Source organism: Podarcis melisellensis, assembly GCF_964234715.1.
Source record: "Podarcis melisellensis genome assembly, chromosome: 10".
Lineage (NCBI taxonomy): Eukaryota > Metazoa > Chordata > Lepidosauria > Squamata > Lacertidae > Podarcis > Podarcis melisellensis.
The window spans coordinates 49,333,497-49,360,039 of NC_138542.1; the positions used below are offsets into that span (position 1 = coordinate 49,333,497).

The 26,543-nt window shown below is 44.3% G+C and overlaps 2 protein-coding genes across 5 annotated transcripts; one reads left to right on the top strand and one right to left on the bottom strand.

Moving 5' to 3' along the window:
- Window positions 1-841: 841 nt before the first annotated feature.
- On the bottom strand, window positions 842-26,256 carry LOC309379307 (apolipoprotein L3-like). 4 transcript variants are annotated; one of them, XM_081928404.1, is made up of 4 exons: window positions 26,105-26,254; window positions 8,675-8,756; window positions 7,238-7,364; window positions 842-1,950 (listed from the first exon to the last, which is right to left on the bottom strand). In XM_081928404.1, exons 2-4 carry the CDS (start codon window positions 8,703-8,705, stop codon window positions 1,062-1,064), a joined length of 1,047 nt encoding a protein of 348 aa, XP_081784530.1. In that variant the 5' UTR covers window positions 8,706-8,756; window positions 26,105-26,254; the 3' UTR covers window positions 842-1,061. The 4 variants fall into 4 exon arrangements, with proteins under 4 accessions (XP_081784530.1, XP_081784528.1, XP_081784529.1 ...); XM_081928402.1 differs by having other exon boundaries at window positions 7,238-7,367; window positions 26,105-26,251; XM_081928403.1 differs by lacking the exon at window positions 26,105-26,254 and adding an exon at window positions 9,783-9,856 and having other exon boundaries at window positions 7,238-7,367.
- Window positions 19,065-24,906, top strand: MB (myoglobin). Its single transcript, XM_081929238.1, has 3 exons — window positions 19,065-19,288; window positions 21,265-21,487; window positions 21,863-24,906. The coding sequence occupies exons 1-3, from the start codon at window positions 19,194-19,196 to the stop codon at window positions 22,007-22,009; spliced, it is 465 nt and encodes a 154-aa protein (XP_081785364.1). The 5' UTR covers window positions 19,065-19,193; the 3' UTR covers window positions 22,010-24,906.
- Window positions 26,257-26,543: the final 287 nt, after the last annotated feature.

The following is a 26,543-nucleotide window of genomic DNA, read 5'->3' on the forward strand; positions in this document are numbered from 1 at the left end:
ATCTGAGATGCAGATTACAAACCAGATTCCAGTCTTAAATGGAACATGGGGAAAGGCATCAATAAACAGCCAGTTTTCTTATTCTCCAATAATGAATGGGTTTCATTTATTTATGAAAAAGATGCTCCTATCAAATCACACCCAAACATACATGATTATTAAATAATAACTCTCAAACTCTTTCAAAACTCTTTCAAAATATGTAAACAACACTTGGAAAATAAATCTGAAGTTTAAAGCTGGAAAGACAAGCTGTTCCTTGAGACAGCCCCAGCCATGGGAAACTTGTTCAGTAGGAACACCTTCCTTACTCAATGCACTTCACACTTCTTCTTTTTAAGGGTATATTCTGCAATATGCCATTGATGCAATAATAATGCATTATTGGTTGGTATGTGTATGTATTGGTGGGTCCATCCATCCATCATTCCATTTTATTAGTTGTGATGCCTCCCCAGTGTTACTGCAATATTGCCATCAGGGGGTGGTGTGGAATCTTGTGTCACAATGTAGCAAAAGCAGAACAAACCCTGGAATATTTGTGGTATGATAAGTTGCAGGATTGCAGCAGTATGGGACATGCACCAATTGGAAATGAAGCAGTATGTTCGCCCCCAATTTTTGCAGGCACAAACAGTGGGATCATGTATAACTCTCCCAATACCATCATGAGCACAAATCATCATGAATGCACAATAAAAACAGCACCTGGAGAGGCTGTCAATGTTACCAGCCATGAGTTACTAATATAGATGGCCAGCTTACCGAGTGGTTAATGTGGGCAAGACTTACCGCCTCATAAGGCCCCCAAACTAGAATCGACAGCAGGGTAAACACACAATCACCCACAAAACATGCTTTCATTAATTCAGGCAACCTTGCAGATCTATGGTAGAAAATGTTGACACATGGGGAAATGGGCATCTGTATTGGGCCAGAGTTTCTTGAAGAAATGTGAAGTAGATAGCTGCAAATCAGAAACGATTCCACATATTTACCACGACCAAATACAGACTAATAGAGAATTGCGTAGTTTACGCACATGCCATCTGTTTCTTTGCTCACTCTGATTCGCACACAAGGCCTTTCATTTCCTCATAGAGCCTGTCAATATGACGAAGTTCTTCTTCCAGTTTGCTAGCTTTCTTTCTTATCTCTGCAGCTGTTTCTGCCTTGGCTCCCTCAGTCAAATGTTTAGCATCCTGAACAATGCCATAGGCATCAAAGAGGAGAAACACCCCAGCTGATGCAGCACTCAGCAGCCTGGCCCCTTTGCTCATGGCAAGGGTGGTTCCCGCAAAGACCTTTCTGGCATGCTTGGCCCCTCGGATTGTACCCCGGGATCTGCTACCAGCAGCAGTGACTCGCTTTGCTAAATCCTTCAAGCCAGGATTGGCTCGGACTTGCTTCAATGCCTTTACATTCATCCTGAATCCCTTCACAGCCTTATACAGGTCAGGAACTTGACCGGCAACATTGGAGACGAGTTGTTTCATGTTTTCCCCCACAGCCCCGCTATTTGGGGGCGATCCAAAGCAGAAACCAGGATGCATTGCCTTTCTTAGACTTTTCTCACATTCATTCACCAATTCTTGAGCTTTTTTCCTTTCCTGTGAATTATTCACGCTCTCATATAAGGTGGCAGAAAGGCCAGTCGCTGTTGCCACTGCCCCTAAACCGATCCCAGTGGCTGTCAAGATCAAGCTCCCACCTGCTGTGATGGGGGCCAAGGTGAGTCCCAAGATGGTCAAGAGGCCAGAGGAGGCACTGGTGGAGTTGGCAGCAATGCTGGCAATAGTACACTTCTTATGGGTCTGGTCAATGTCATCGGCCATTTCCCAAAGGCATCTGATACACTTTTCAATCTCTTCTCTCTGGGTAGGGAATTCATTCAGAAATCGGGCAAAATATTCACTGTCTCTTTCTTCCCAAGGCACATCTTCTTCCATTCTGTCAAAAATTAAAGTAACACATTTTAAACACACACCTTTTGATTTTTAGGAGGGCTGCTTTTGCACAAGTCTGTCTGAAGTCACTTCTGGACGGCCTGATAAGATTAGATGCTGCTGCCCATTTAATGAGCATTTGTTCGGATTTGTTTGTAGGGACAATACATTAGGCATCAAATCAAGGGTTATCCCACACTTTCCAGTGCCTTTTCCAATCACTTTCCACATCACAGAAGTCTGATATTGGGGGGAAGTGGGTTTGTTTTGCAAGAGCTCCAGATCAGGTGGACAACACCACACCTCATTGCATCATTTTTGTTTTTTGAATTGATTATAGAGCCAGGCAAGCCCTATCAAAATACACAGCTGAGTGTGGATGCCCCATGCTGCTTGCATGAGTAGGATGATGACCACTGTCAAATAAAAGGAATGTCAGAGTCGCAAATCTGAGGCCAATGAAAAATATCAAGCTCTGCTACTGCTTTGCCATAGAAAAGTAGTTACAGATAAATAGCTAAATAAATGTCATTTCTGATGTTCGCTTTCTATGAGTATCCAAGTATAAATTACACATGTGCTTCATCAAGTGAAGGGTAATTGCTTGTAGAATTAAGCTTTTCTCTCTTTTAAAGCCTCAGGAACAATTGATGGTTCTTTTTCCAGCTGCCGCTCTTTTGAAAAGAGAGATGTTCACTCCATAATAATTTATGAACATCCCCACACAGATTGGTGAGGCTTTGTTGATTTACTGAAGGCAAAACTGAAGTCTAGGGTCATAATTTCCCCCCCTCACCCACCAAGGCGTGTTTGCTGGAACTTTGCAAATGTGGTTGAGATTATACAAGAAAGGCAGTGTGTTTAACTTCTTTAGTAAGGTAAGCGTTCATTACTCTGGAGAACAGCTGCAATCATAAAAATGCATATTGCAAGCACCTGCTGTTTTTTGTTTTTGTTTTTCCACAAAAAGCCTGGTGTCTCCATAGCAAAGCTTTCCTTGCAAGAAGGATAGGAATGTAATGACCTCATGGAAACATGGAGAACTCTAAAAACTACTCGACCATTTCTTTTCTGGGAAATGCTCTTTCAGGGCAGTCCTACAAAAAAATGGGGTTTTCTCCCATATGTGGGAATATTATACAATATAGACTTTTATATATTTTCTAAAGCAATAGTCTGCCCTAAGTGGCACACAAACTTGTTTGGAAAACATGGATGCATCTGAGGAAACATTGGTGAGGGTAGGTGGTGTGTGTGTGTGTGTGTGTGGAGAGAGAGAGAGAGAGGAAGGAAGGAAGGAAGGAAGGAAGGAAGGAAGGAAGGAAGGAAGGAAGGAATCTGTGTTCTACTATGTGAATTTAGAAGTATTCTAGGTGGGCAAAGGTAAAGGGACCCCTGACCATGATGTCCACTCATGACCTACTCTGGGGTTGCGGCACTCATCTCGCTTTCTTGGCCGAGGGAGCCGGCGTACAGCTTCCGGGTCATGTGGCCAGCATGACTAAGCCGCTTCTGGCAAACCAGAGCAGCGCACGGAAACGCCCTTTACCTTCCTGCCAGAGCGGTACCTATTTATCTACTTGCACTTTGACGTGCTTTTGAACTGCTAGGTTGGCAGGAGCAGGGACCAAGCAACGGGAGCTCAACCCGTCGCGGGGATTCGAACTGCGACCTTCTGATCGGCAAGTCCTAGGCTCAGTGGTTTAACCCACAGCACCACCCGCGTCCCTATTCTAGGTGGGACCTGCAACAAAATATTTCAGTGTATCTTTCCTCTTAAAAGGAGGGCAGGGCATCCATTAAGCTCTTCCCTCCAAGCAGAGCAGTTCCAATTTCCCCATCTTTACTGGGTTTCCCCTGAACCACAGAACATTCTCGGTGTCTTCAATGGGGCTATTTGGTGGCTCTTTGCAGGGGAATCAAAATGTCCAATTTTCTCGTCTTCTCTCGTGTGTCTGCGTGACATTTTCCTTATGGGTAAATATTTATTGTTACTTACTCTACTGCCATGTGTTCTGCTTTTCTCACAAGGTGGCCAAGGTGACATGTACATGGCAGTAGGCTTCTGAATAGCAGTTGTTGGGAACTCCAGGGGGGAGAGTGTAGATGGTCCCTTGGCCTGATCCAGCAGGCCATCTTAGTCTCTTGTACACGGTGCATTCTCATTACAACCCTGTAAAGCAGGCATTAGCAAAATATGGTCCACGGGCCAGAAATTGTCCTCAGGATCCAGTCCAAAGATGGTCCATGGATCGGTGTGGGGATTCTGTTCTTTAATTTTTTTTCAGCACCACCATTTCCCTCCTGACACCTTTCCACCCTCCCTCTCACACACCGCGGCGCCTCCTCCCTCCTCCCAGCTTCTCCCCACCCTGCGTAGAGGAGAAAGGGGGCTGCGCAGGGCTGGCTGGCTGCCATTTTGAGCAGCACCTCTCTGGAGCCAGCCAGCCCTTTCATGCCGCTCATCCCTCCGCCACTGCCACTGCTGCCCTGGTGCTCTTGTGGGCAGTCCAGAGGCCCCCCCCCCGGCTGCATGGCAGCAATCTGGTCTCCGCTGCCGGCGGGAGGGCTCTGGATTTCACGAAGGCCTCTGGAGACCTTGCCGCAGTCTGGAGTTCACTCCACCGCTGGTGCGGTGGTGATCAGGCCTCCGCTGCTGGCAGGAGGGCCCCCATCCCACCCCCGAAGCGTGGAATTGGTGCTGGCAGCAGGAGACCCAGCAGGCCACAATGCAGCACCAAACCCAGGTGAGGACCGCCCATCCAAACAATGACGATCATCAGTGCAGGTAAGAAATTTTGTTAATTTAAATTTTTTATCATCTACAATACTGTCTGGGCTGCCTGGTGCTCTTTCATGGAATGTGCCCCTTTATAATGCATCTGTGGGTTATTTGTGGGGCCTGCCTGGTGTGCATAGTGTGCATAGGAATTTGTTCATTCCCCCCCCCCCAAAATATAGTCCAGCTCCCCACAAGTTCTCAGGGATGGTGGACCGGCTTCCTGCTGAAAAAGTTTGCCGACCCCTACTGTAAAGTATGGTGACCTGAGAGATTAAGCCTGGCTCGAGGTTGTTCAGGAGTTTTGTGGCTAAGCGAGCACCTAATTCTGGATCTCTCCAGTCCTTGTGCCACAATCTAACCACTACACCACACTAGCTTTCCAATATGTATTCTGGAAGAGATCGAATGCTGGCACATGTGGCTCATTTTGAATCATTCAGATGGGGTGGCCATGTTAACTGGACTCTAGCGCAAGACGATTTTGCTGCTGTGGCAGCACTAAGAGCTTTGGATGTCCCCAGTGTTGCTGTTAGGGCAGGACTTTGGGGCAGACCTCTAAAGCCCCACTCAACAGCTTAGGCTCCAGGGGGCTCTCACATGCAGGAGGGATGGCTTCCACATTTCATAGTAGCATCATAGAGTTGGAAGGAACTTTGAAAGGTAATCAAGTCCACTCTTCTTCCAATGCAGGTAGAAGCCACTGTTGTCTAAAGGTCCCCCCACATAAGATCAAAGTTTAAAATTACTTAATTGCAACAATTAATGTATATTTTATTTCCTCCCCCACACAGTCATTGTAGGCAGTACATTTGTAAAGATATCTTCACATAAGATGCTTAAAAATAGCAGTAATTGCTGTTGTTATGCCTCTTTTAGACACCAGTATTACCCTAGTCAACTGCCCCTTTCTACAAAGACTGCTAAGACAATCTGTCCCCTCTCCCAACTTGTTTTATTACTGGGAGAGATTGCGCAGGTGGATCACACTTATCAAAATATACAGCTAAGTTTGGATGTCCCAGGGCGCTTCCAAGAGTAAACAGAGTGCATTATGGGATATTAGCAGGGAGTTATATGCCTGGTAGAATAGTTATCATCAGCAAACTGCCGCTATCAGTTCAAAGGAATGTCAAAGTCACTTAGCTGACGACATTCGTGGAATACATGAAGAAATGCTTTGCTATGCTGCAGAATAGGCAGTCCCCCCCCCCCAAGCAGGCATTTTGATGCTTCCAGTCTTCCTGAAATAGTGTAAAATCAAAATAAGGATTGTTGTAACTTTTTTTAAAAAAAAATTAAAATGCCACGCTTCTTCTGAGTTATTCCACCTCCTTGCTCTGCACGTATTTGTGTAAGCACTTAGTTCTTAAGAGATTAATTGAGCTGAAATTAATCCTGTAATCCTCTCTAAAGTGGGGATAGGAAAGTGGTTCAAGACCCAAATGGGAGGAAGCCATCAGAAGGTAAAGAACATGAACCCCAAAGTAGCTTGCTAGGCCCTGGATACCACGAAGAATTAAACGCCACTCTCCAAAGCTCAGCTGGGCAGCTTTTTGTTGAGTTTCCTTTTGAGTTAATTTGGACCAAACTGAAAGAAGTGGCGAATTAACTGAATGAATGAAGTAGGCCAGGATTCCACAACAAAAGGAGTCACATGCACAAAAACATCCCATATAGACCAAAGCCCAATAATGACCAAGGCTGAGCATGCAACTTCAGATAAGACCCTCAATTTCATCTGGATTGAGCCTCTGAGCCAAACCTGCCAATCCGCCCTTCACTGAATTCTTCTAGGATGTACTGCCAATGTCTGCATGTTAGCAGTTTATCTAGCATCCTTGTCCTGCCCCTGCTGTAGTCATTTCCCCTTGCTGCTCACATTTCGAATTCATTGCACCATGGATGAGGAACGTGGGGCCCTCCAGTGGTTCAGCTCCAGCTCCCATCAACCAGCATGACCAACAGTTAAGGATGACAAGTGCTGTATTCTGATGGAGTCTGGAGGGCTCCAGGTTTCCCATCCCTGCCCTAGTCATGTACACGAATGTACCAGATCATATGGCAGTATAACAGTTGCCAAGAGACTCCAGCACAGGAGCAATATACACAACAACGAATAAGGAACTTGCATCTTTGTCAGACAGAGGACTGCCATCTGACAGCCATTCTGATGGATGACTGTGAAATAGGACACACAGCAAAGGGTGGAGATGTTTGCCTCCATTTCATGCTATTTTCTAAGTGTCTCCCTACCCAGAGTAGCTGCTGACGAGGTCTGTAAAGTAGACGTTTTTATTACTCTGATTGTTTGCTGCCTAATGACGTTAACAGTTTCTTTTCACTTTATGACTGGGAGTAGCCATGTGGTGTTATCTGCTTGTGTAGTTAAATCTGCTAAATGCTTTTTCAAGGAGAAACACCCCTGTTAAATGCTTTTGCAATCATGGACGATGATTAACACACCAAACAATGCTGAGAGTGGCAAGCATATGTGCTATTGATGGGTTACCTCTCAAGTTCGGCCACGTTCTCCTTGCAGTCTTCACCTTCATCAAGGAGACTTTGCAGCTCTTCATACTCTAGTCTGTCCGGCCAAATCTCTACACTTCCCATGGTGTGGTTGTCGCACTCAGCATCTTCTAAATGAGGACAAAAGAGAATAGCCAAAGCCCTCGTTATGCAGAGGGTCATCACAACCACATTGCAACTTACAAAGTCTAGGAGGAACTATACGATAAAAATAATTAAAAATAAATCACAGAACAAAAGGCTCTGCAAAAAAGCACACAAAAAAACCAGCAGAAAACATAGTGGCTGAAACCGTTCCAAGTCCACATGAAGCACAGCAAGTTTGGTGCAAAGACTAAAGCTCCCAATAGAATCTAACTGAAAGGTGTGGGAGAACAGCAAGGCCTTTTCCTGAGAGAGGGTAGGACTAGCCAGCTGCAATTAGAGATGGGGGATAACTTTGATTCAGTTTGCATTTAAAGGCAAACCTACCTAATTCACTCTTCCAGAAGCAATATGGGAATCAAAACACAGCCATCCTACAAAATTTGTTTTTCTCTGAATTTTGCGAAGCTGTTCTCCAGCCAAACAGTGCTTACAGACATGCATATATTGGGAGAAAGTCTGCATGGAAGTTAATGTATTAGTGAAAATCACACACACACACAAAATTATTTACATTGGGGGAAATTGCTTGTAATAATAATCATCCTTATATCTGTACCTTGCCCATCTGACTGGGTTGAACCAGGCACTCCCACAGATGTAAAAACATAATGTGTACATTAGTCACAACTGCATACAAAATATGTTTATTAGGAGAAATTCACAATAAAATGCTGGTGAAATTTCATGAATATATTTTTTTAAAAAGAAAAGAATCACATATTTCTGCTGAAATGAGGAGACTGGAAAATGGAGAAAATGAGGGAATCAAAACTGACAGGCCCCTTCATTCTGCAGCTGCACTTCTGATCAGAAGAACACCACACTGCAACATTTCATTGCAGTGCCCACTTGTACTACTAATAACTGACACTTCCTCATGCTCTCTGCACAAATGGCTTGTTTGCATGAGAGGAATGTTTGTGAAACCCTGCTGCCTTTGACATGAGTCAAACAGGATCAGTGTGACAGGGTGGGGCGACTCAATCTCTCTGGCCCCAGAAGGTTGTGAACATTCATACCCTCCCAGTCTAGGCAAAGAAAATAATCAGAACCCCAGCAGAAAGACAAACCTAGGAAGCTTCTATACACCATGTCAGTCTATTTGCCTGTCCAGCCGAGTATTACCTGCTCTGACTGACAGCAGAGAGAGCTCTTTGCCATCACTTGACCCTTTTAAGAAAATGACACGGATTGAATTTGAGCCCTTCTGAACGCAAAGTATCTGCTCTACCGCCCCTGAGCTAAAACTCCCCCCCCCCAAGAGACCTACCTTCATAAATCCGACATCCTTCAGAGGCCATTCTTATAGGAATCTTGTGGTGAAAACCTCTCGGCTTTGGTATATTTCAAGCCTGGGAAAGGAAAAAAAGAGCGCAGAAAATGACAACGAAGGCAGATCATGTCGAAATCTCAGCAATAGCAGAATTGTCATCGTTACAGTTCCAACCATTTTTAAATGTACCGTGGTACCTCGGGTTAAGAACTTAATTTGTTCTGGAGGTCCGTTCTTAACCTGAAACTGTTCTTAACCTGAAGCACCACTTTAGCTAACGGGGCCTCCCACTGCTGCTGTGCCACTGGAGCACGATTTCTGTTCTCATCCTGAAGCAAAGTTCTTAACCCGAGGTACTATTTCTGGGTTAGCGGAGTCCGTAACCTTAAGCGTCTGTAACCTGAAGCATCGGTAACCCGAGGTACCACTGTAATTGAATTACTGAATTCAGTTTCAGCCTGGTCTCTACATTCTTTGCACACATCTGAACCTAGAGATTCCTCACACTCAGGCTGTGTCTCTGAGGCGTAGGAATACAAGAGAAGTCCTGCTGGATCAGGCCAGGTGCCCATCTAGTCCAACATCCTGGTCTCACAGTGGCCAACAGGATGCTTGTGGTAAGGACCTGAGCACAAGAGCACTCTCTCGCCACCTTGTGGCTCCCAGCAGCTGCTATTCAGAGGTACACTGTCTCCAACAGTGGAGGGATAGCAGAAAAACGGGGTGGGGGTGGGGGAATAAATTTTAACTGTGATGGTTGTGCATAGGCACCCTAAGACGAATAAATCCTAAGGTTATGGAGGAACTAGATGAAAGGCTTAAGACTAGGGATGGAGCAGAAATTTGATCCAGTTTCCATAAAGCTATTCACATTTTCTGAAACAGTATGCAAGCCAAAGCACAGCTATCTGAAATTGGCCCTTATCCAAATGCTGCAATGCACTTCTCCAGCTGAGCAATGGACTTACTTCTGTGTAGACCCCTGTCCTCTGTAGCTTTTCTCCCCATGGAAAACCCTCCTGTCAAGGCAACACCAAATCTGACTGCTGGCTGTTAGGTTGGCAAGATCAACAGAACGGGACCCAGACAACCCTCTTGGGCTTACCTTTTTGATCTGCCTGGGTGACTTCTGCTAAACTGATGCGCAGAGCAGTCTAGCAGTAGGTGGAGGAGGTGTGTTCCTGGTTAATAAGTAGATGAGAATATTGACATTTGCAGTTTGCACAAACAGCAGACAACTGAGTGTCATCAGAGGCCTCTCAGGCATAGGAAGACACAGTAGGTTTGAAAAATACAACTAGGCTGCCAGTAACAGCCTCTTCAATACCTGTAGGGTCGAATCTGTCATTCTTTGAATCTTGAGTTTGGTTCTCCACATTTTCACACCAGCTTATTATTTATTTGTTTTTAAAATAGCCTTATGAAAGTTCAACAACATTGAGTGTGAATTTATCCTAGTACACACATTGTTGTATGTGATTTTCCCTAATATATGCACATTACACAAAACAATTTCCTTGGTATAATGGACATTTGTATGTTATCTTCAATAGTTATATGCATTGTTGTACACGTTACTTGGCTAGAGAACTGCATTGCAAAATTCGCCTGAGTGCAAATATTTGAAAGGGTTTTCAGTTCACATAGTATTTCCGAAAGTGCAAATCAGGTAAGTTTAAAATCAGGCAAGTTCACCTTGAAATGTGAATGGAATTAAATTTCTCCCCCATCCCTAAATAACAATCCTGCAGTAAAAGGGGGAGGTAGCTACCATATAGCCTGCACATATAGCAGTTCTTGTGACTACCAGCAAATAGAGGCAGTGTGGTGTAGTGGTTAGAGTGTCATTCGAGAACTATGGAGACCCGGATTAAAATCCCCTCTTCATCCATGAAGTTCACTGACGATCTTGGGACAGACACCCACCCTCTGCCCAATCCATCTCACGAGATGTTGTAGGATAATATGGAAAGGGCAGTCATGTATGCTCCAATGAGGGTGGTTTTTACTGGGATTGCAACCCAAGGGTGAGGAGGGTTAAGAACCTCCCCCTTCCAAGATGATAAAGACAGGCTCCCGGAGCAGCAATGAGGCTTGGAAAAATACACTTCAGTTAACACCAATGGGGACTCTCCTCGACAAAGCTAAATGCAACACCGGGAGGGGTGACGACACAATGTTATAAAGATCACACCTGGGGAGCAAAGGGTTCAGACTTCCTTGTGCATTTTATATCTGTGGGGGTCCTGCAACTATAGTTAAAGAGGCAAGGAAACAGACATAGTTGAATGCTGTGCATTTAGCGCAAGGGTAGCCAATGTGATTATTGAACCCCATTCCTATCAGCCCCAGCCAACATTGCCAATGAACTGGGCTTTGTGGGACTTGTAGTCCTGAAACAGGCAGAAGAGGGTTCCACGTTGGCTACCTCTGATTTAGCACAACATGCTAGGTTGCAGGATGGAAGGATTCCCACGGAGACAAACTTGCTCGTTTAAGCAACCTGCAGGGAGAAATAATCTCCTTATGAATGTTTCTGTTTAAACCTTGAACACAAAAACCACAGCAAGAGTCAAGAAGATAATCCCAAGATGACGTGTGCAAGGGAGGGCGATTGCGCATGTGTGCGTGGGAGAGCCCCATTCAAAAGAAAAAAGGAGAAAAAATGATGACATATACAGAATGAAAAGAATCCACTTCGGCCAAATTATCACTGGTGTGCTAATTTTTCTTACAGAGCAAATTGCCAGACTTGTAATTACAGTACAGTAAATGTGTATGTCATGACTCTGTGAGTAATTTCCATATGTGAGTGGGAACGATGAGAAATGCAATAAGCTGCTTATATAATACACCTCTTTGTTCCGAAACGTATTCTGGCTGATCAGACAAGTGCATAGGCTGTATGCAGCATGCATCCAGCCACACTGTTTTCCCCCAGATACTTGGGAGAGATCCTGCAGGCCTCTTAGTGAGTGAAATGTCTAGAAATGAAAGGGGGTCCAGTAGAAAGTGTTGTGAATGTATGGAGGCAAAAGCTGAAGTGGTTTCAGCTGTGCTTATCTGTAGCCCCACTCAAGCTAGAATATGGCACTGTAAAGGTCTGGGGCATGAATGGCCAAGCCAAGGGGAAATAAACATTGACTTTAGGATATGGTGGGGGTGGGGTACACACCTGTTTTACTGTCAAGGACTGCATTGCATTGGGGTACTGGTAGTAATCTATTGATAGACCTTGCAGCTTGGGTGAATTGGATTGGAACAATCACTTATGGTTTATGGAGTTCAAAGGCTTTATTCATGCAGGAACTATTTACAGGATGAGCGGAGAGAGAAAATAGCACGAATCTAGTCTGGAGAGAACAGCAAACAAAATGGCTCAACTTTTTAGAGGTGAAGTTAACTTAAGCATAGTTAACTTACATATATGTGCTGGCTAGATTTCTACACACCAAGGCTTCCGGTCCTGCCTGCCTTAATGGAGGCAGCGCCCACAACAGCGGGGGATCATCAGCAAACGAAAAACAAGGATGTCAGAGGGTAAATCATCCTTGCAAATTCCCCCCAGGGATGGGGGGAATGGGCTTCACTCACAGTTTGTCTCGGTACCTGGCTCTTGCTCCAGCATGGAATGGAATGTGGGAGGCAGGGAGGTGCTGAGTGCAAAAGCACTTCCTCTGGCAAAACTTCCTCCTACGCCACCATTTAGAAGCAGAGGTTCTTCATTTAATTGGATCTTTAATTGGCTTTAAAGTACCAGTGCATGATGGAAAAGGGTTGTAACAACATACTGCAGAATATACCAGCTACATGGATAAAAGGTTTGAATTGAGATAAGATTTTCTTTGGCACGAGAGTTGTTTGGGGAGAGGGAAGCCCACGGTTTGTTTATTCTAAGCTTCTTTTATATATTTACGATTCGGCAACTCCCTCCAGAATATAAGATATTTACAAGCGAGGAAGGGACATTAGAGTAATATTGATATTAACAAGCAAAAATGGAAACTGTGTGTGATCTGAAATGAAGAAAGGAGGGGGAGGGGAAGCTCAAGTATGACTATGTTGGAAAGACAGAGTAATTCCCCTCAGCTCCATTTAAAAACAACAGACAAGGAAAAAGAGACCAAGATTTTTGTGTGCTGTTGACGGAATATAATCTAATATAAGGTTTAATTGGGACATAAATCTCTTGCTGGAAGTAAAAGAATTAGGGGGCTGTGATAAGAATGCTGCAGAGATTCTGGGAGTTGGAAAGGAGTATTAAAATGTAAGTGCATTTGAAAACTGTGCACCTTTTCCTAGGCTGAGGGAAAAATGCGAAGATCTGTGACATGTTTTATTAGTGAAACAGAATGGTTTCTAGCAGACTATTGCCTGTTCTGAGACATTGAAGCAAGGGACGGAGAGATAAGACCTCTGCGAAACTTGGAGATTCAGTTCTGCCTCAAGCCATGATGGGAGAACACAACAACTGGGAAGTGAAAGAGACAACACTGTATATGGACAGAAGGAATCTCCATGGACATAACAGTTTTCACACGTAGGGCAGAATAAAGATAATAGTTTCAGTTCCTCACTTGAAGCTTTAGAAATATATATATTGTAACATCACGAATGGAAATCATTAGTTTTGTAGCTGTTGACTAAGGAATTATTATTATAACTGAAATGTAACTGACATTAATTAAGATTATGGAATGGAGTGATATAAGATCAGAAATGCACCTGAACCACCATGCGGGGAGCCACTTTAACTAAAATGTATTAATTGGAAGTTGATTGGCATTTTGATACTTGAATAATTTGGGAATGATAATTTGGCCATTATTGAGGGTATATTGGAAAACTAATTAAATATATATATATTAAAAAGATTACTACACAAACAGTGCCCTCGCTTGTTTAAACTAACACATGCATTAACTAGAAGTTCAGGAGAAGGAAATGTATTTGCTTTCCTCCAGCATCTATCAAGGGCTGAATGCTGGAAGTGGACAGGACCAAGGTCAGTGGGTGGCAGGTCTTAGAACCACAAGTGGGCATGGTCCCTCTTCTCCCCCCCTTCTTCCTGACACCCCTTCTCAGCCTCTCTGTCACACCTTTCCTCCCCCTCCCCCTTGCTAGGGGAGGGATATCTTTTACCAGAGGCATGAAATGATCAATTTCAGATGGCTATTCTACCCTCCTCATTCCATTCCGCCATACATTTTGCATCCCTTCCCAATTCCCCCACTTCCCTTCTCCCACCCCTCTAGGCTTCCATGTCCCCCTCGCGCTGTATAAAACAAGTCTGAAGGTTGCATAAAATCAGACCAGAAGCAGGTTGTCCAGTCCTGCCTTAGAAGAAGGCCAACTGATGCCACAATCATGAAACGTATATCTGAAGGAGCGTCTTCACCCCCATCATTCTGCCCGGACACTGAGGTCCAGCGCTGAGGGCCTTCTGGCGGTTCCCTCACTGCGAGAAGTGAGGTTACAGGGAACCAGGCAGAGGGCCTTCTCGGCAGTAGCACCCGCCCTGTGGAACGCCCTCCCATCAGATGTCAAAGAGAACAACAACTACCAGACTTTTAGAACACATCTGAAGGCAGCCCTGTTTAGGGAAGCTTTTAATGTTTGATGCATTACTGTATTTTAATATTTTGTTGGAAGCCACCCAGAGTGGCTGGGGAAACCCAGCCAGATGGGTAGGGTATAAATAATATATTATTATTATTATTATTATTATTATTATTATTATTATTATTATTATTATAACGTGGCTCTGTGCCCCCTCTGGCTGCAGGGGGAAGTCCTGGGTGTGTGTGTGTGGATTCTCTTCATCTCAGGCCAGCCGAGAAGCAGAGTGAGCTGCAAAAAGGAGGGACCGAGAAATCAGCCTTTGCTCTGGCAGCCCCGCTGTGTTTCCATGCTGGTTGCAATGTGAGGGGCATTTCTTCCTTTGCAGCCAGCAGGGGAGCTGCCAAGGGGAGGGCAGAGCAATCTGTGCCTCCTCCAGTAGCTTGCTGTGTTTTTAAGCTGGAGAGACCAAGCGGTGCTCAGGTTTGTGTGTGCGCGTGCTTCTCTCTCCCCTCCCCAACCAACGCAAGAGAAATGAAAGGGATATAAAAGAGGCACGAATGCTTCTTAGTAGCAGTTGCTGGGAACCACAGGAGGGGGAAGTGGGCTCTTGTGATTGGGTCCTGCTTGATGGCTTCACACAGGCATCTGGTTGGCTACTGTGAGACCAGGATGCTGGACCAGATGGGCCACTGGCCTGATCCAACAGGCTCTTCTCATGTTCTGACAAAGAACATGTGGAAGGATCAAAATGTCAGGAGCTTGTCCTACACTTGAGTAGGACCCTGGCAGAGACACACGTCCGACTGGCATGTTCCCTCCCTCCTGGTCAATCATTTGAGAGCTTCAAAAGCTTTCTTCTGCCCGAACATCATAGCGATCGACGCCAACAGACACCGGCACACTTAGGGATCCGCAGTGTCTTTGCAGTTCGCATGACAGACCTCAGCAACTCAGCATTTTGGCTAATCTACTTTATTTACATATACAGTGGTACCTCGGGTTAAGTATTTAACTCATTCCAGAGATCCGTTCTTAACCTGAAACTGTTCTTAACCTGAAGCACCACTTTAGCTAATGGGGCCTCCTGCTGCCGCCCTGCCACCGGAGCACGATTTCTGTTCTCATCCTGAGGCAAAGTTCTTAACCCAAGGTACTATTTCTGGGTTAGTGGAGTCTGTAATCTGAAGCGTCTGTAACCTGAAGCGTATGTAACCTGAGGTACCACTGTAAACACACACACACACACGGAGCACTGCAACATGGCTCTGTCTCTCTCTAGCATCAGACAGCAAAGAGAAAGAACAAAGGACAATAGTCCCACTTCACGGAACACAGTAACACAAACATCCTGTCTCTGTCACTTCCCACTTTGTGGAGTCAAAATATACACCGTCATGTGATAGACAAAAATCTCATGACTGCAATCACGGAGCAGGAATTCTAACACAAAAGACCTGGAGAGTTGGTCTGGGCTTGTGGGAGGAAGGAGGTGTGTGCAAAGGTACTGGATGGGGAGCATTTTAACCCTGAATGATTGGCATCAGATTGTGGGGTGGGAGGGAGAGAAAATGTCAATGGGTGGGGGGTAGAGAGGGAGGGGAGAGAGAGAGCGATGAGAGGGGTGGTGGTGGTAGAAATAGAAAGCGAGAAGGATTGTGGTTCCTCAACAGATTACCTAGATGCAGTATGGTTAGAAGAATTTATGCTGGCCATAATGGACTACTAAAAATAGCTACCATTTTCCTGCTATTCCTCCCAGGTAGAAATATTAGAGGGCTTTTCACACTTAAGCTTCTATTGCATACAAATCTGCCTCAAAGGTCTGTGCTACTCAGTCTCATTTGACATGTACACATTTGCTCAGGGATAATTAATGTTAACGCTAATAGCAATTCACATCTTGTTAATCAGATGTTAATTAGCCCACCTGCTACCTTCCCTCGCTGACTTTCCATCAATCTGGATAGTTACTCTGCACTTTAGATCGTCCTGGTTCATAGAGGTGGATATAGAACGACTGTATTGCTTCCAGTGTCTTATGCTAGCTCTGCAGCCTTTCCTCACACCACAGGGTGCAGCCATAAACATTCTTTTTGCATAGCTCACTGGCGTCATAAATTATTTTAGGCTGAATTTTGCATTGAACGAAAATGAGTCTGCACTTGCTGCAATTCTCCCTTACGGCCACCAGATGGCAGTAGATCATGTACAACAGATGCAAGACTGGGATTAGCAGCAATAAGACAATAGCCTGTGGATATTCAGCTTCAAGGCTGTTTTTAGGGTACCTCTAAAGTAGCAACAGGGAACGTGTGGCCCTCCAGACTCCAGTTCCCATTGCCCCTGACCATAGATCATGGGCTAGAGCAGGCATCCTCAACCTTGGCCCTCCAGATGTTTTGAGACAGTTCCCAGCATCCCTGACCACTGGTCCTGCTAGCTAGGAATCATGGGAGTTGTAGGCCATAAACATCTGGAGGGCGGAGGTTGAGGAAGCCTGAGCTAGAGTTGATGGTGGTTGGAGTCCAACAATTTATGGAGAGCATGTGTTTCTTATCCCCGATCTAATAATTTCTACTGCAATTTCACGGGTAATCTAGATCTAGATCAGTAGATCTAAAGTAGATCTAGATCAGGCCAAATCTGGAACAAAAATCCAAAGAAAACGTAACTTCCTTGCCACCATCCTGACCCTGATGTTTGGTTATCCCCCGCCCCACATGGGTCACCAAATGTTATCAAGGACCCTGTGTTGGGTCCAACATAATATGATTCTTCTGCATGTTGTTGGCCTCCAACTCAGCCCCAAGCAGTGTGGCCAATGATCAGGGTGTGTGTCTGTTTTATTGGAGCTTATGTCCCCCTCAGGGCTATTGCCCTCATGTCCTGCTTGTGGACTTCCCATGGGCACCTGGTTGGCCACCATAAATAGAACTAGAGACCCTTTGCTGTGATCAAGCAGAGCTCGTCTCACGTTCTTAGTATGATCATATCTCCTCTGCCATGCAGCCATCTGCCATTAATTTCTGAATGTACCCACAGGACCTGCCCTTCCCAGCCACCATAAGTTACTTCAGTACTCTTGTTAATATGCAGGTTTTCTCTAGGCATGTATTCAATGTAGCGCTACAAAGCTGTCCTATCCAGGATTTCCACCTGGCTAATGGGACATTTCTTCCCATGCGTCCTTTAAATACAAACTTTTTCAGATAACTAAGTTACATGGACAAACAAATAAGAGAATTACGGTTTTCAGTTTCTATATTCACATATGATATACGCAGCAGTTAAAATCCTTTCTGCAGTTCAGTTTTACATCCTGAATCTGATTTTCATAGCAAGAACAATCTAATAGATTCATTACATTTTCAATCATTGGATCAGGGATTCTTTAGCTGTGATTCCTGCGTTGCAGGGGTCAGCCCCTTCCAACTCTACAGTTCTACAATGTTTTGAGACTACAGTTCCCATCATCCCTGACCACTGGTCTTGTTAGCTAGGGATGATGGGAGTTGTAGTCCCAAAACAACTGAAGGGCCGAGTTTGCCTATGCCTGATTTAAATATATTTAATACTGGTGTCCCCACCCCTTTCTAAGGAAGAGGAAATGTTTTGCAGTTGCTCAGTCACTGCAGAACATGCTACTGAGGCTTGCTAATCATGACAGCGGCACCTGAGCAACTGGCCTCTGAGAAAACAAGAGGCCAACTGTGGTGTTGGTTCAGGAGCAGGAATGCAGATCTAGGCCAACAAGTACACAAGGTTGATCTTCCGTTGTCTTACACCTCTGACAGTTTTCCACATTCACACCATACATTTAAAATACTACGATACCACTTTAAACAGTCATGGCCTTCCCCCAAAGGATTCTGGGAGCTGTAGTTTGTTATGGGCGCTGAGAGTTTCCCCATGTCCTCTCACATAGCTACAGGCCCCAGAGCTCCCTGGAAAAAGGGACTGATTGTTAAACCGCTCCTGGTATTTGTAGCTCTGTGAGGGGAATCGGGGTCTCCTAACAATTCTCAGCAGCCTTAACAAATCACAGCTCCCAGAATTCTTTGGGGGAAGCCACGACTGTTTAAAATGGCATCATAGTGCTTTAAATGTATGATGTGAATGTGGCCAATGACGCACAGTTGGCAAAAATACACAGGATGGGCACTCTCGCTCTATCAGCCCTTGTTGAGAGAGCACTCAAGGACAAGTGGGTGCCTGTTGAAGAACATGGGCAATCTTGGCACTCTTGAAACTGTAGTTCTGAGGGCAGGGGACCAGTGATTGAAGTTTTTACTTTTAATTAAAAGTAGCTGCAAATCACTAGCTTTTCTCCGAGCAAAGGCTCTGACGTAGTGGGTATTTACCCATTTATTCATGCACAATTTTCCTCATCAAATGTTGCTATTAGCCCCTTCTGTGTGTGTTTGTGAGTGTGAAGTATCTGTATGCTCCACACGCCACAATAACACTAGTAGCAACTTAGGGTCTGATTTAGGTATGGGAAAAGGCACGGTGGGATGGGAGGGAACCATTTAAATGCACACTACCGAGTGCTGCTATGCAATCTGTTGTTTGGCCCTCAAATATGCGACTCAAAATTGTGGCATCTCCTGTGTTCTCAGGATGGAAACTGAGTTACAAATTCTTGGCAGTAAACCTTGGCGATGCCCTTTCTGTTGGGCATGGGATCTATGCCAGCCCAGTAGCAGACACAGCAATTATTTCATCTTCTGGCCTTGCCACAATAGCACCTGACTCAAAAGAGAGAGGGAGGGAGGGAGGGATTGACCAGAGTGACCTAGACCTGAGCTGTCAAATGACAGGTGCCAATCTGTAGGTCAGCTTCTTAAGCCCACAGATCTCTCTGCTTGCAATTCATTTGAGGAAGGACACACAGGCTGCTTGTATCTATTTAGCTGAACTGCTCACTTTCCATTGTTTCCTGAGCGGCGACATTATGGGGCTCAGTGATCAGGAATGGCAGAAGGTCGTAGACATCTGGGGGAAAGTGGAACCAGACCTCCCTGCTCATGGGCAAGAAGTTATCATCAGGTAAGCAGAAACCGGTGACCGAAATCTGAGAAGCAGCTTTCTTGCGAAGTTAGCATAGTGGCATTTTTAAGAATCAGCTTAGGAACGTGGCAGTTTCTGATAGTATGTGGGTGGAACAGAGAGAAAGACAACTCTGCAGATAAAACTGAATGCTTTAATTCCTATCAGCCTCGATTTTTTTTATCAGCTTTTAAAATAGATCTCGACTGCTATAAGATATAGGTTGCTTTTGTAATTGACATTACTGACTGAATCATTAACACATAATAAAAGAGGATTAGAGCCATAGTTGCATTATTACTTCCTGAATGTCAAACCAACTGAGGTTCTTGGAAAAGGGCACAGAAAATTGTCCAGATATATGGGATGCCTCCAGACAGTTACTCTTTTGCAGGAGGGATTCTAGTGCATATTGCATATTTATGTATGTTTGCAGTTAATGGACTGTGTGGCCCTAGCACAAACATATCCACTTTAAAAATGAAAGAAAACACATTTTTTTTGTGGTTAGGAAATGCATTGGAAAATGTGGGATGAATGAATAACAGAAAAAATTGAAAACACGCCACAGACACGTTAGTATAGAAAAATCAGAATGAATGTTCAATAAAAACTGGGGATAGTCTAACCATTGTGCAAGCTTTGTGCAAGCAAAACAGGAGGAAGCTATGGATCCAACAAAGTAGCTGTAAGTAATTTCCTGAGGATGAAGTTTCACTATTATTAGCAAAGATGCTTTAGATGATTGGAATACCTGTAATGAAATGGAGCTAAGAAGGGCGAGTGACAAAAACTTGGGGTTAAAGGAAAGATCCTGGTTCCATTGGCACTGGAGGCAATATTGACATAAAAGCTTAAGAAGAGCCCTGCTGGATTAGGCGAAAAGTCCATCTAGATGACATTCTGGCTTGAATGCAGAAGGTCCCAGGTTCAATCCCTGGCATCTCCAGGTAGCTGAGAGAACCTCATGTCTGAAACCTTGGAGAGCTGCTGCCAGTCAGGGTAGACGATATTGAATTAGATGGGCCAAGGACCTGATGCGATATGATGCAGCTTCCAATGTTCCTGTGTGCCTAATCTGAACACCAGAAGTACAAATCCTAAAATGCCGTTTAAAACCACAACAATAAAACAATTATAATCAGCAGAGGAATAAGACATTCTTACTGGGCTATGAGTGACCGCCAAAGAAGAAGAAGACCAAACGGACAAGGCAAACATGGCCTCTGAAAGCCTGGGCGAACAAGAGCATATTTGCTATAGGGCAAAATCCCAATTGTGTCAAGTTTTCTAGACAGAGGGTTCCCTAGCTGTGGTGCAACTAGGAAAAAGGCCCTGCTCTGGGTCCCTGTGTGATGGCCTACACCTACAGTCATCAGTGGGATTGTATGCATCCCCTGCCCATTTGTTCTCAGGGTTTGGCTTGTTGATATGGGGAGAAGCACTGCAAGAAATATGTAAGTTCCAGCTTGTTAAGGACCTTGAGTTGGGCCTGCCTGGTAACATATAGGTAGATCCTGCAAAACTGGTGTTGCATGCCATCGTGCAGAAGTGCCCATTAATATGGCTATGTGGCTGCATTCCTCACTAGCTTCAATTTTTAGGCTGTCTTCAAAGGCATATGAATAGTTGTTTAAACAGGGAGATGATTTCAGGGTTTTTTTAAAGGGCTTTGGAGCAGAAACTGGGCATTTCTCTTCCAACAAAGCTTGGAATGTGGCCTCATTAAATTGCAGAAGATTCCCAACAATGTTATTCGAATGACATTCTGAAGATTGAAACTCCCATTTTCCTATGAAGGGCTTACTTTCACACTGTCATAATTTCCCAGTTACTCTGATATCAGGGAACATAAATGACACAGGTAGCTATGGGTTCTCTTACAGGTGACATCTTTGATGGATAGCCAGTTTAATCACCGCCACCCATTTACCAGTACTCCACATTGACTGGGCTATTCAATTCAATGGTTTCAGGATGTTTCAGAAGCACCCGGAGACCCAGGAGCGCTTTGATAAGTTCAAAAACCTGAAGACGGTGGATGACATGAAGAGTTCAGAAGAGCTCAAGAAGCATGGAACGACTGTCCTCACAGCCTTGGGCAAAATCCTAAAGCAGAAAGGGAACCACGAGGCAGAACTTGCACCCCTGGCACAGACCCACGCCAACACACACAAAATCCCGGTCAAGTATCTTGAGGTAGGCAGCCGTGTATGTCTGTATGGGGGGTAGTGGAATAATGCTCTTGATTGACCAGGATAAAAGCAGGAGAGAGATGGGAGGTTCTTTTCTGCTCTCTCTGTATATACAAACATTGTGTTATAGGAAGTTGATTTCTACTGAGTGAGAATGTTGGTCCATGTGCTCTCCAGAGTTTCAGACAGGGAACTTTCCCATTCCTTTTGTACTTGGTTTTGTTTGGTAGATCTTGGGGTTCTCATAAAAAGCCAAAGTAGATCCAAAAAGCCCACCCAAATGTAGAAAATAACCTTCCCTGCTTTGATATTTCAGACGTACTTTCTTTGAAAGCTGCCAGCTTTACATTTCTCTTTCCCTCCCATTCTTTCCACACAGTTCATTTGCGAAATAATTGTTGGCGTCATTGCTGAAAAACATTCTGCAGACTTTGGGGCCGATTCGCAAGCGGCAATGAGGAAGGCCTTGGAGCTGTTCCGCAACGACATGGCCAGCAAATACAAGGAGCATGGCTTCCAGGGCTAATAGTGAGCATGGGAGGCAATGTTCCCTTTCAGCAAGGATGGGGAGCCCTGTGTGTGACCCTCCAGATGTGGCTGGACCACAACTCCCACCACTGGCGAGGGCCAAAGGGGGCAAAAGTCGAACAACATCTGGAGGGCCACAGGTTCTTCATCCCTGTCACGAAGAGAAATAAAGCAGCATGTTTTGGGTGTGTGATCAATCTAGCAGAAGAATATTCTCCTTTCATGGCAGAAAATTAGTTTGGCACCAGCTTGAAAAAAATATACTCACTATATAAGGCTCAAGTTACACACCATGACAGAAGACCCACATCTTTAAAAGAAACTCTCTCGTTCATAATATTACTATTGCTATTGCTATTATTATTATTATTATTATTATTATTATTATTATTATTATTATTGCCTGCCCTTCACCAGCAGGTCTCAGGGTGGGTTACAGCAGTTTCAAATTAAAAATTAAAAACAGTTAAAACAGGTTATAAGTGCAGGAATAGTGTAGGCCCAGAAAACACATGCATTCAGGGTTGCCTACTTGAATAAAATATTGTTTGGGGTAGATAAGCATCTCCCTGTATCAATCATGATCACAAGTTGTAGCACGCACGTAATTTGAATGACAATGACCATCAACTTTTTTTGGGGGGGGGAGCAATTCCTTCAAATATTTTATTGGGGGGGGGGGAGGGACCTTGGCACTTAGGAGTTAGCTCCTATGCACACATCTCAGATGTGAAAAGCCGAGGTGTACCTTCAGCATTCACCAAAAGCGCTATAGAGAAGAAGTCATGTAAAGTTGAAGGTTGGAAGTGAAGTTTATAAGACCAAATGGGCATGTAGGCATGAAATGCTGAATCATCTCATGCCACACACTCTTACTGCCCAGTGGTCTGTCCACCAGAGTCCTTTCCTCCTCCAGCTAGGCCCTGATGCCAAACTCTAATGATCCTTTTTTGCAAAAGGTATGGTCAGATAGATAGTGGGTGGGAAGTTCAGCACCCCCTGACTACTGGTTCTTTAAATCATACCGTTGCATAATATATCAATGGTGTCAGAAGGTCTGTCACTGTAATGTGTAGCTTGGGCTGTCAATTGAGGCTTCTTTTTTTAATCTTCAGCACGAATCATTGTAATTTTGGGCTTAGTAGAATAAAGATTATATACAACAGAGATAAGCGATGGTTGCCTTTGTTAAAAATCCGCTGAGATATTATCCTCCATCTAATGTCATAATAGAGAAAGGTTGCCTTGTGGTTAGTAATAGCTGTGAAAAAATGTTGGGCGAGGCTGTTCAGAAGGTGGGTAGAAGATAGGGTTGCCAGTTCCTGCTTAGAATCAGTACTACTTGCTGTTTTAATAACTTGAGATAGAAAGGCTAGCAGGATTTGCTCCTGGTAGAATTCATCCCTGGTCCACCCTCCCACTCACCTTCCTTGCCTGCTGTACCAAACAGGATCCCAGTTCCATCTGGCAACAGATGGGAGAGGGAAGGGAGTTGCGAAACAATGGATGACATCACTAGGTCAAAATCTGACAGCCCCTGTAGGGAGGAATTCCTGTTAGAACTGATTAACTGATTATTCTTAGACTGAGCAGGGGCTGGGGTCAATCTAGCCCAAACCTAGCCTTGTTCTAAGAAAGTTGCAAAATGGCTGGGGGGGAAATATGTGGGTGGGGTGGATCAGCATCTTGGTGCCCATCTGCATGTGCCTTCAGAGAGAACTCACATTTTCAAGCAGCAATTCTTTTTCTGCAACCATTTGATGCAGAAAATTGTGGATATATTCAGATATTAATCCACAGATTTGCCCGTTTCTGGTAAACCAGGAATGGGGTGTGTGATGTTCCTTGCAAGACTTACCTTGCATGGTCTTGATCCTGCAGGTCCTGCCCACATCCTTGCCATTCACATGTGTCCTAATGATGTCATCATATCATATGATGTCACAGTGCTCAGGGAAGGTTGCTATATTAGGGATGCTGGAGCACCAATTCTCTGGCATGCCTACACTACTGAATCCCCAAGAATGGCCATCAGGTAACTTGGGGCTATATGAGGCAAAGGTAAGTGTTCATATCTGCCTTAGGTGGATGAGAGGTTTGGAAAGCAAGCAACACTGAACACTGAGGAATAATAGTTAAAGCTGTCACTTAAGACATTTTAGCTGATTATCCATATGTATTTTACTCAATTGGTTAACAGATGAGTAAACTATATACCTGGATATGGATAAAAACAAGAGTTCTGAGGCTATAAACATACTTTATTTTTAGATAACGCATGTATGTACTGTAACAGTCCCCATCTTAGCAGAGGCATTTTCTCCTGCTTGCGAGACAACACACTATGCTTTTTCTAAGATGGCACCAGCTGGTTGTGTTATTTTGTAGTTTGTAATACTGTATTAAAAATAACTTAAGCATTTTATTTTTAAAAAATCTGGCCAAAGAATTGCAGGCACCCTTTAGCTGATCAAAAGGGTTTTAATTGATTGACCAAATCATCAAAAAATAAAATAAAAATGCAGCCCTGGGGGAGAGACTTTTCAGTGGAATCAGTACATTGGTTCTGAAAAGACAGAGAAGCTCCATTAATGCAATCTCATGCATGTCTACTCAGACTAAGTTCCATTTAATTAAGCTGCAACCCTATACCTACTTACCTAGGAATAAGTCCCATTGAAATCAACTGGGCTAACTTCTGAGTAGACATGTAGAAGAACACGGAGTCAATTTTCAAGGTCTTCCATGCTGACCCTGCTAATGAAATGTAAAAGTATCTCTTGTATGTAAAAGTATCTCTTCCCCTAATCCCTGCGAGTTGCTACACACTTGAGTATGTGATACACTGAATGGCAAGTGGTGTGTTTTTTAATTGAATAAACCCTATTTCCTCAATGTCTGTGTTTTGTTTCTTATTTAAAGAAAGCCCGGGTGCGGAGCTTGGAAATTTATATGTACAGATGGCAAGTTTAGAAAGAATTGTAATAATTTGAATAGAAACACTATGCATCTCACTATTGTGGGGAAGACTGTGACCAGTTGACTGCATACACCTACTCAGTCTGCTGCTCTTGATGGACAACTTCAAAGCCCCTCTTCTAACTTTGTAGACTTTTTAAAAAAAATCTATAACCCCAATTTGGACCAGGTGGTCCTTCAGAGAGAGGACTGATTCAATAGAGGACTGTCTTACGGCAAGATGGACATGTGATCACCATAAGAAAAGAGGTTGGGCAGGAGGAGAGAGAGAAACAGCAAACACAACAACAAGGGACTTGCCCACACTTCCTCTGGTCCTCCTGCTTTCCCTTGGGGAAAATTGCTCTTTAGAGCTCAATCGGAACAAACGGGAATTTGGGTTTTCCCTGGATTGTCGTTTGTTCTGATCTGTCACAAAAGAGTGGAAAGGAGTGAGCCAGGTGGGAAACTGCTTAGACCCGTGCTTTCTAGGCACAGCAAAGTGTCGACAAGCCCTAGACCTTCGTTACAGCGTTCTTGCAATAACCAACCAGAATGGAAAGAGTTCAAGGAGAGGAGGGGCCAAAAGTTGCTGGTCTCTGAGCAGAGGCAACAGACAGGCCTGGCAGCCCTGTCTGAGAAGTCAGGGGCTTGTCTAAGGTCCAGTTTGAGAATAGGATGCCGGACTAGATAGGCCTCTGGGTATAATCCTGCAGGGCTCTTATGCTCTTAACTAGGGCGGCCATATTTCAAAAAGTGAAAATCCAGAGCTTTTGTGAGCTGTTTTGGTCAAAATCTCTTTTTGAGCTATTTCTAAGGAAATCTGCCATAATTGAGACTTCCAACATGGATTACCAGACATCTGGATTTCCCCGGATATTTCATCGATTTCTGCCTGGAAACTGTTTCCGATTGCTGTGTTCAGGAAATTCCTGACGTATGGCAACCCTATCTTAACAGGCTTGGCAAAAAAGATTCCAGCTGCCTCTCCAAAGGTGGTGGTGGTGGTGAGAAAGGAAAATAAATATCAAACTACAGAATGCCTTCATTTCACTTGATCTGTTGTTCTGTGTAACTCAGAGGCTTGCATATTTCACCACTGACTTAACTCAGTTCAATAAAATTGTCATCTTACCTTTTTTTGCATTCCAACTATTCTCCCAGTCCCTGCTGACAGAAGGCGGGTTTTTGCTATGCTGTTTGTTGCTGAAGGAGCTGTGCCTTAAATAAAGATCTGCTGTTGTCCGCTCAACATTATGCCATTCCCTGAATGAAAAAACAACTGCTCCTTGTGGGTGCAGGGCAGGCCTTGGCTTGCAAGCGAGCTAAATTCTGCACCTACAACAGTTGCTCTTGTCAGTCTGAATGGGGCAGCCGCCATGTAAGAGTGACTATATTAAGAATATTATACATTGTGAGCAGCAGGGTTGCTCGCTGTAGTCCTTGTTGTATAATGTGGAGGTCAGCAGCTGTTTTTGCAATCCCCTGCTCCTCCTCCATACGCTCAGGGCTGGATTAACCATTAGGCCAAGCCTGACCACTGTGTTGGCAACCTCAAGGCTGGATTACTGTAA

Coding starts and splice junctions, on each gene's coding strand:
- MB (XM_081929238.1), top strand. CDS start 19,194: ATGGGGCTCAGTGATCAGGAATGGCAGAAGGTCGTAGACATCTGGGGG. Junction 19,289..21,264: donor GGGCAAGAAGTTATCATCAG/GTAAGCAGAAAC, acceptor CAATGGTTTCAG/GATGTTTCAGAAGCACCCGG. Junction 21,488..21,862: donor TCCCGGTCAAGTATCTTGAG/GTAGGCAGCCGT, acceptor CTTTCCACACAG/TTCATTTGCGAAATAATTGT.
- LOC309379307 (XM_081928402.1), bottom strand. CDS start 8,705: ATGGCCTCTGAAGGATGTCGGATTTATGAAG. Junction 7,368..8,674: donor AGGATGTCGGATTTATGAAG/GTAGGTCTCTTG, acceptor GTCCTCATTTAG/AAGATGCTGAGTGCGACAAC. Junction 1,951..7,237: donor AACGTGGCCGAACTTGAGAG/GTAACCCATCAA, acceptor AATTTTTGACAG/AATGGAAGAAGATGTGCCTT.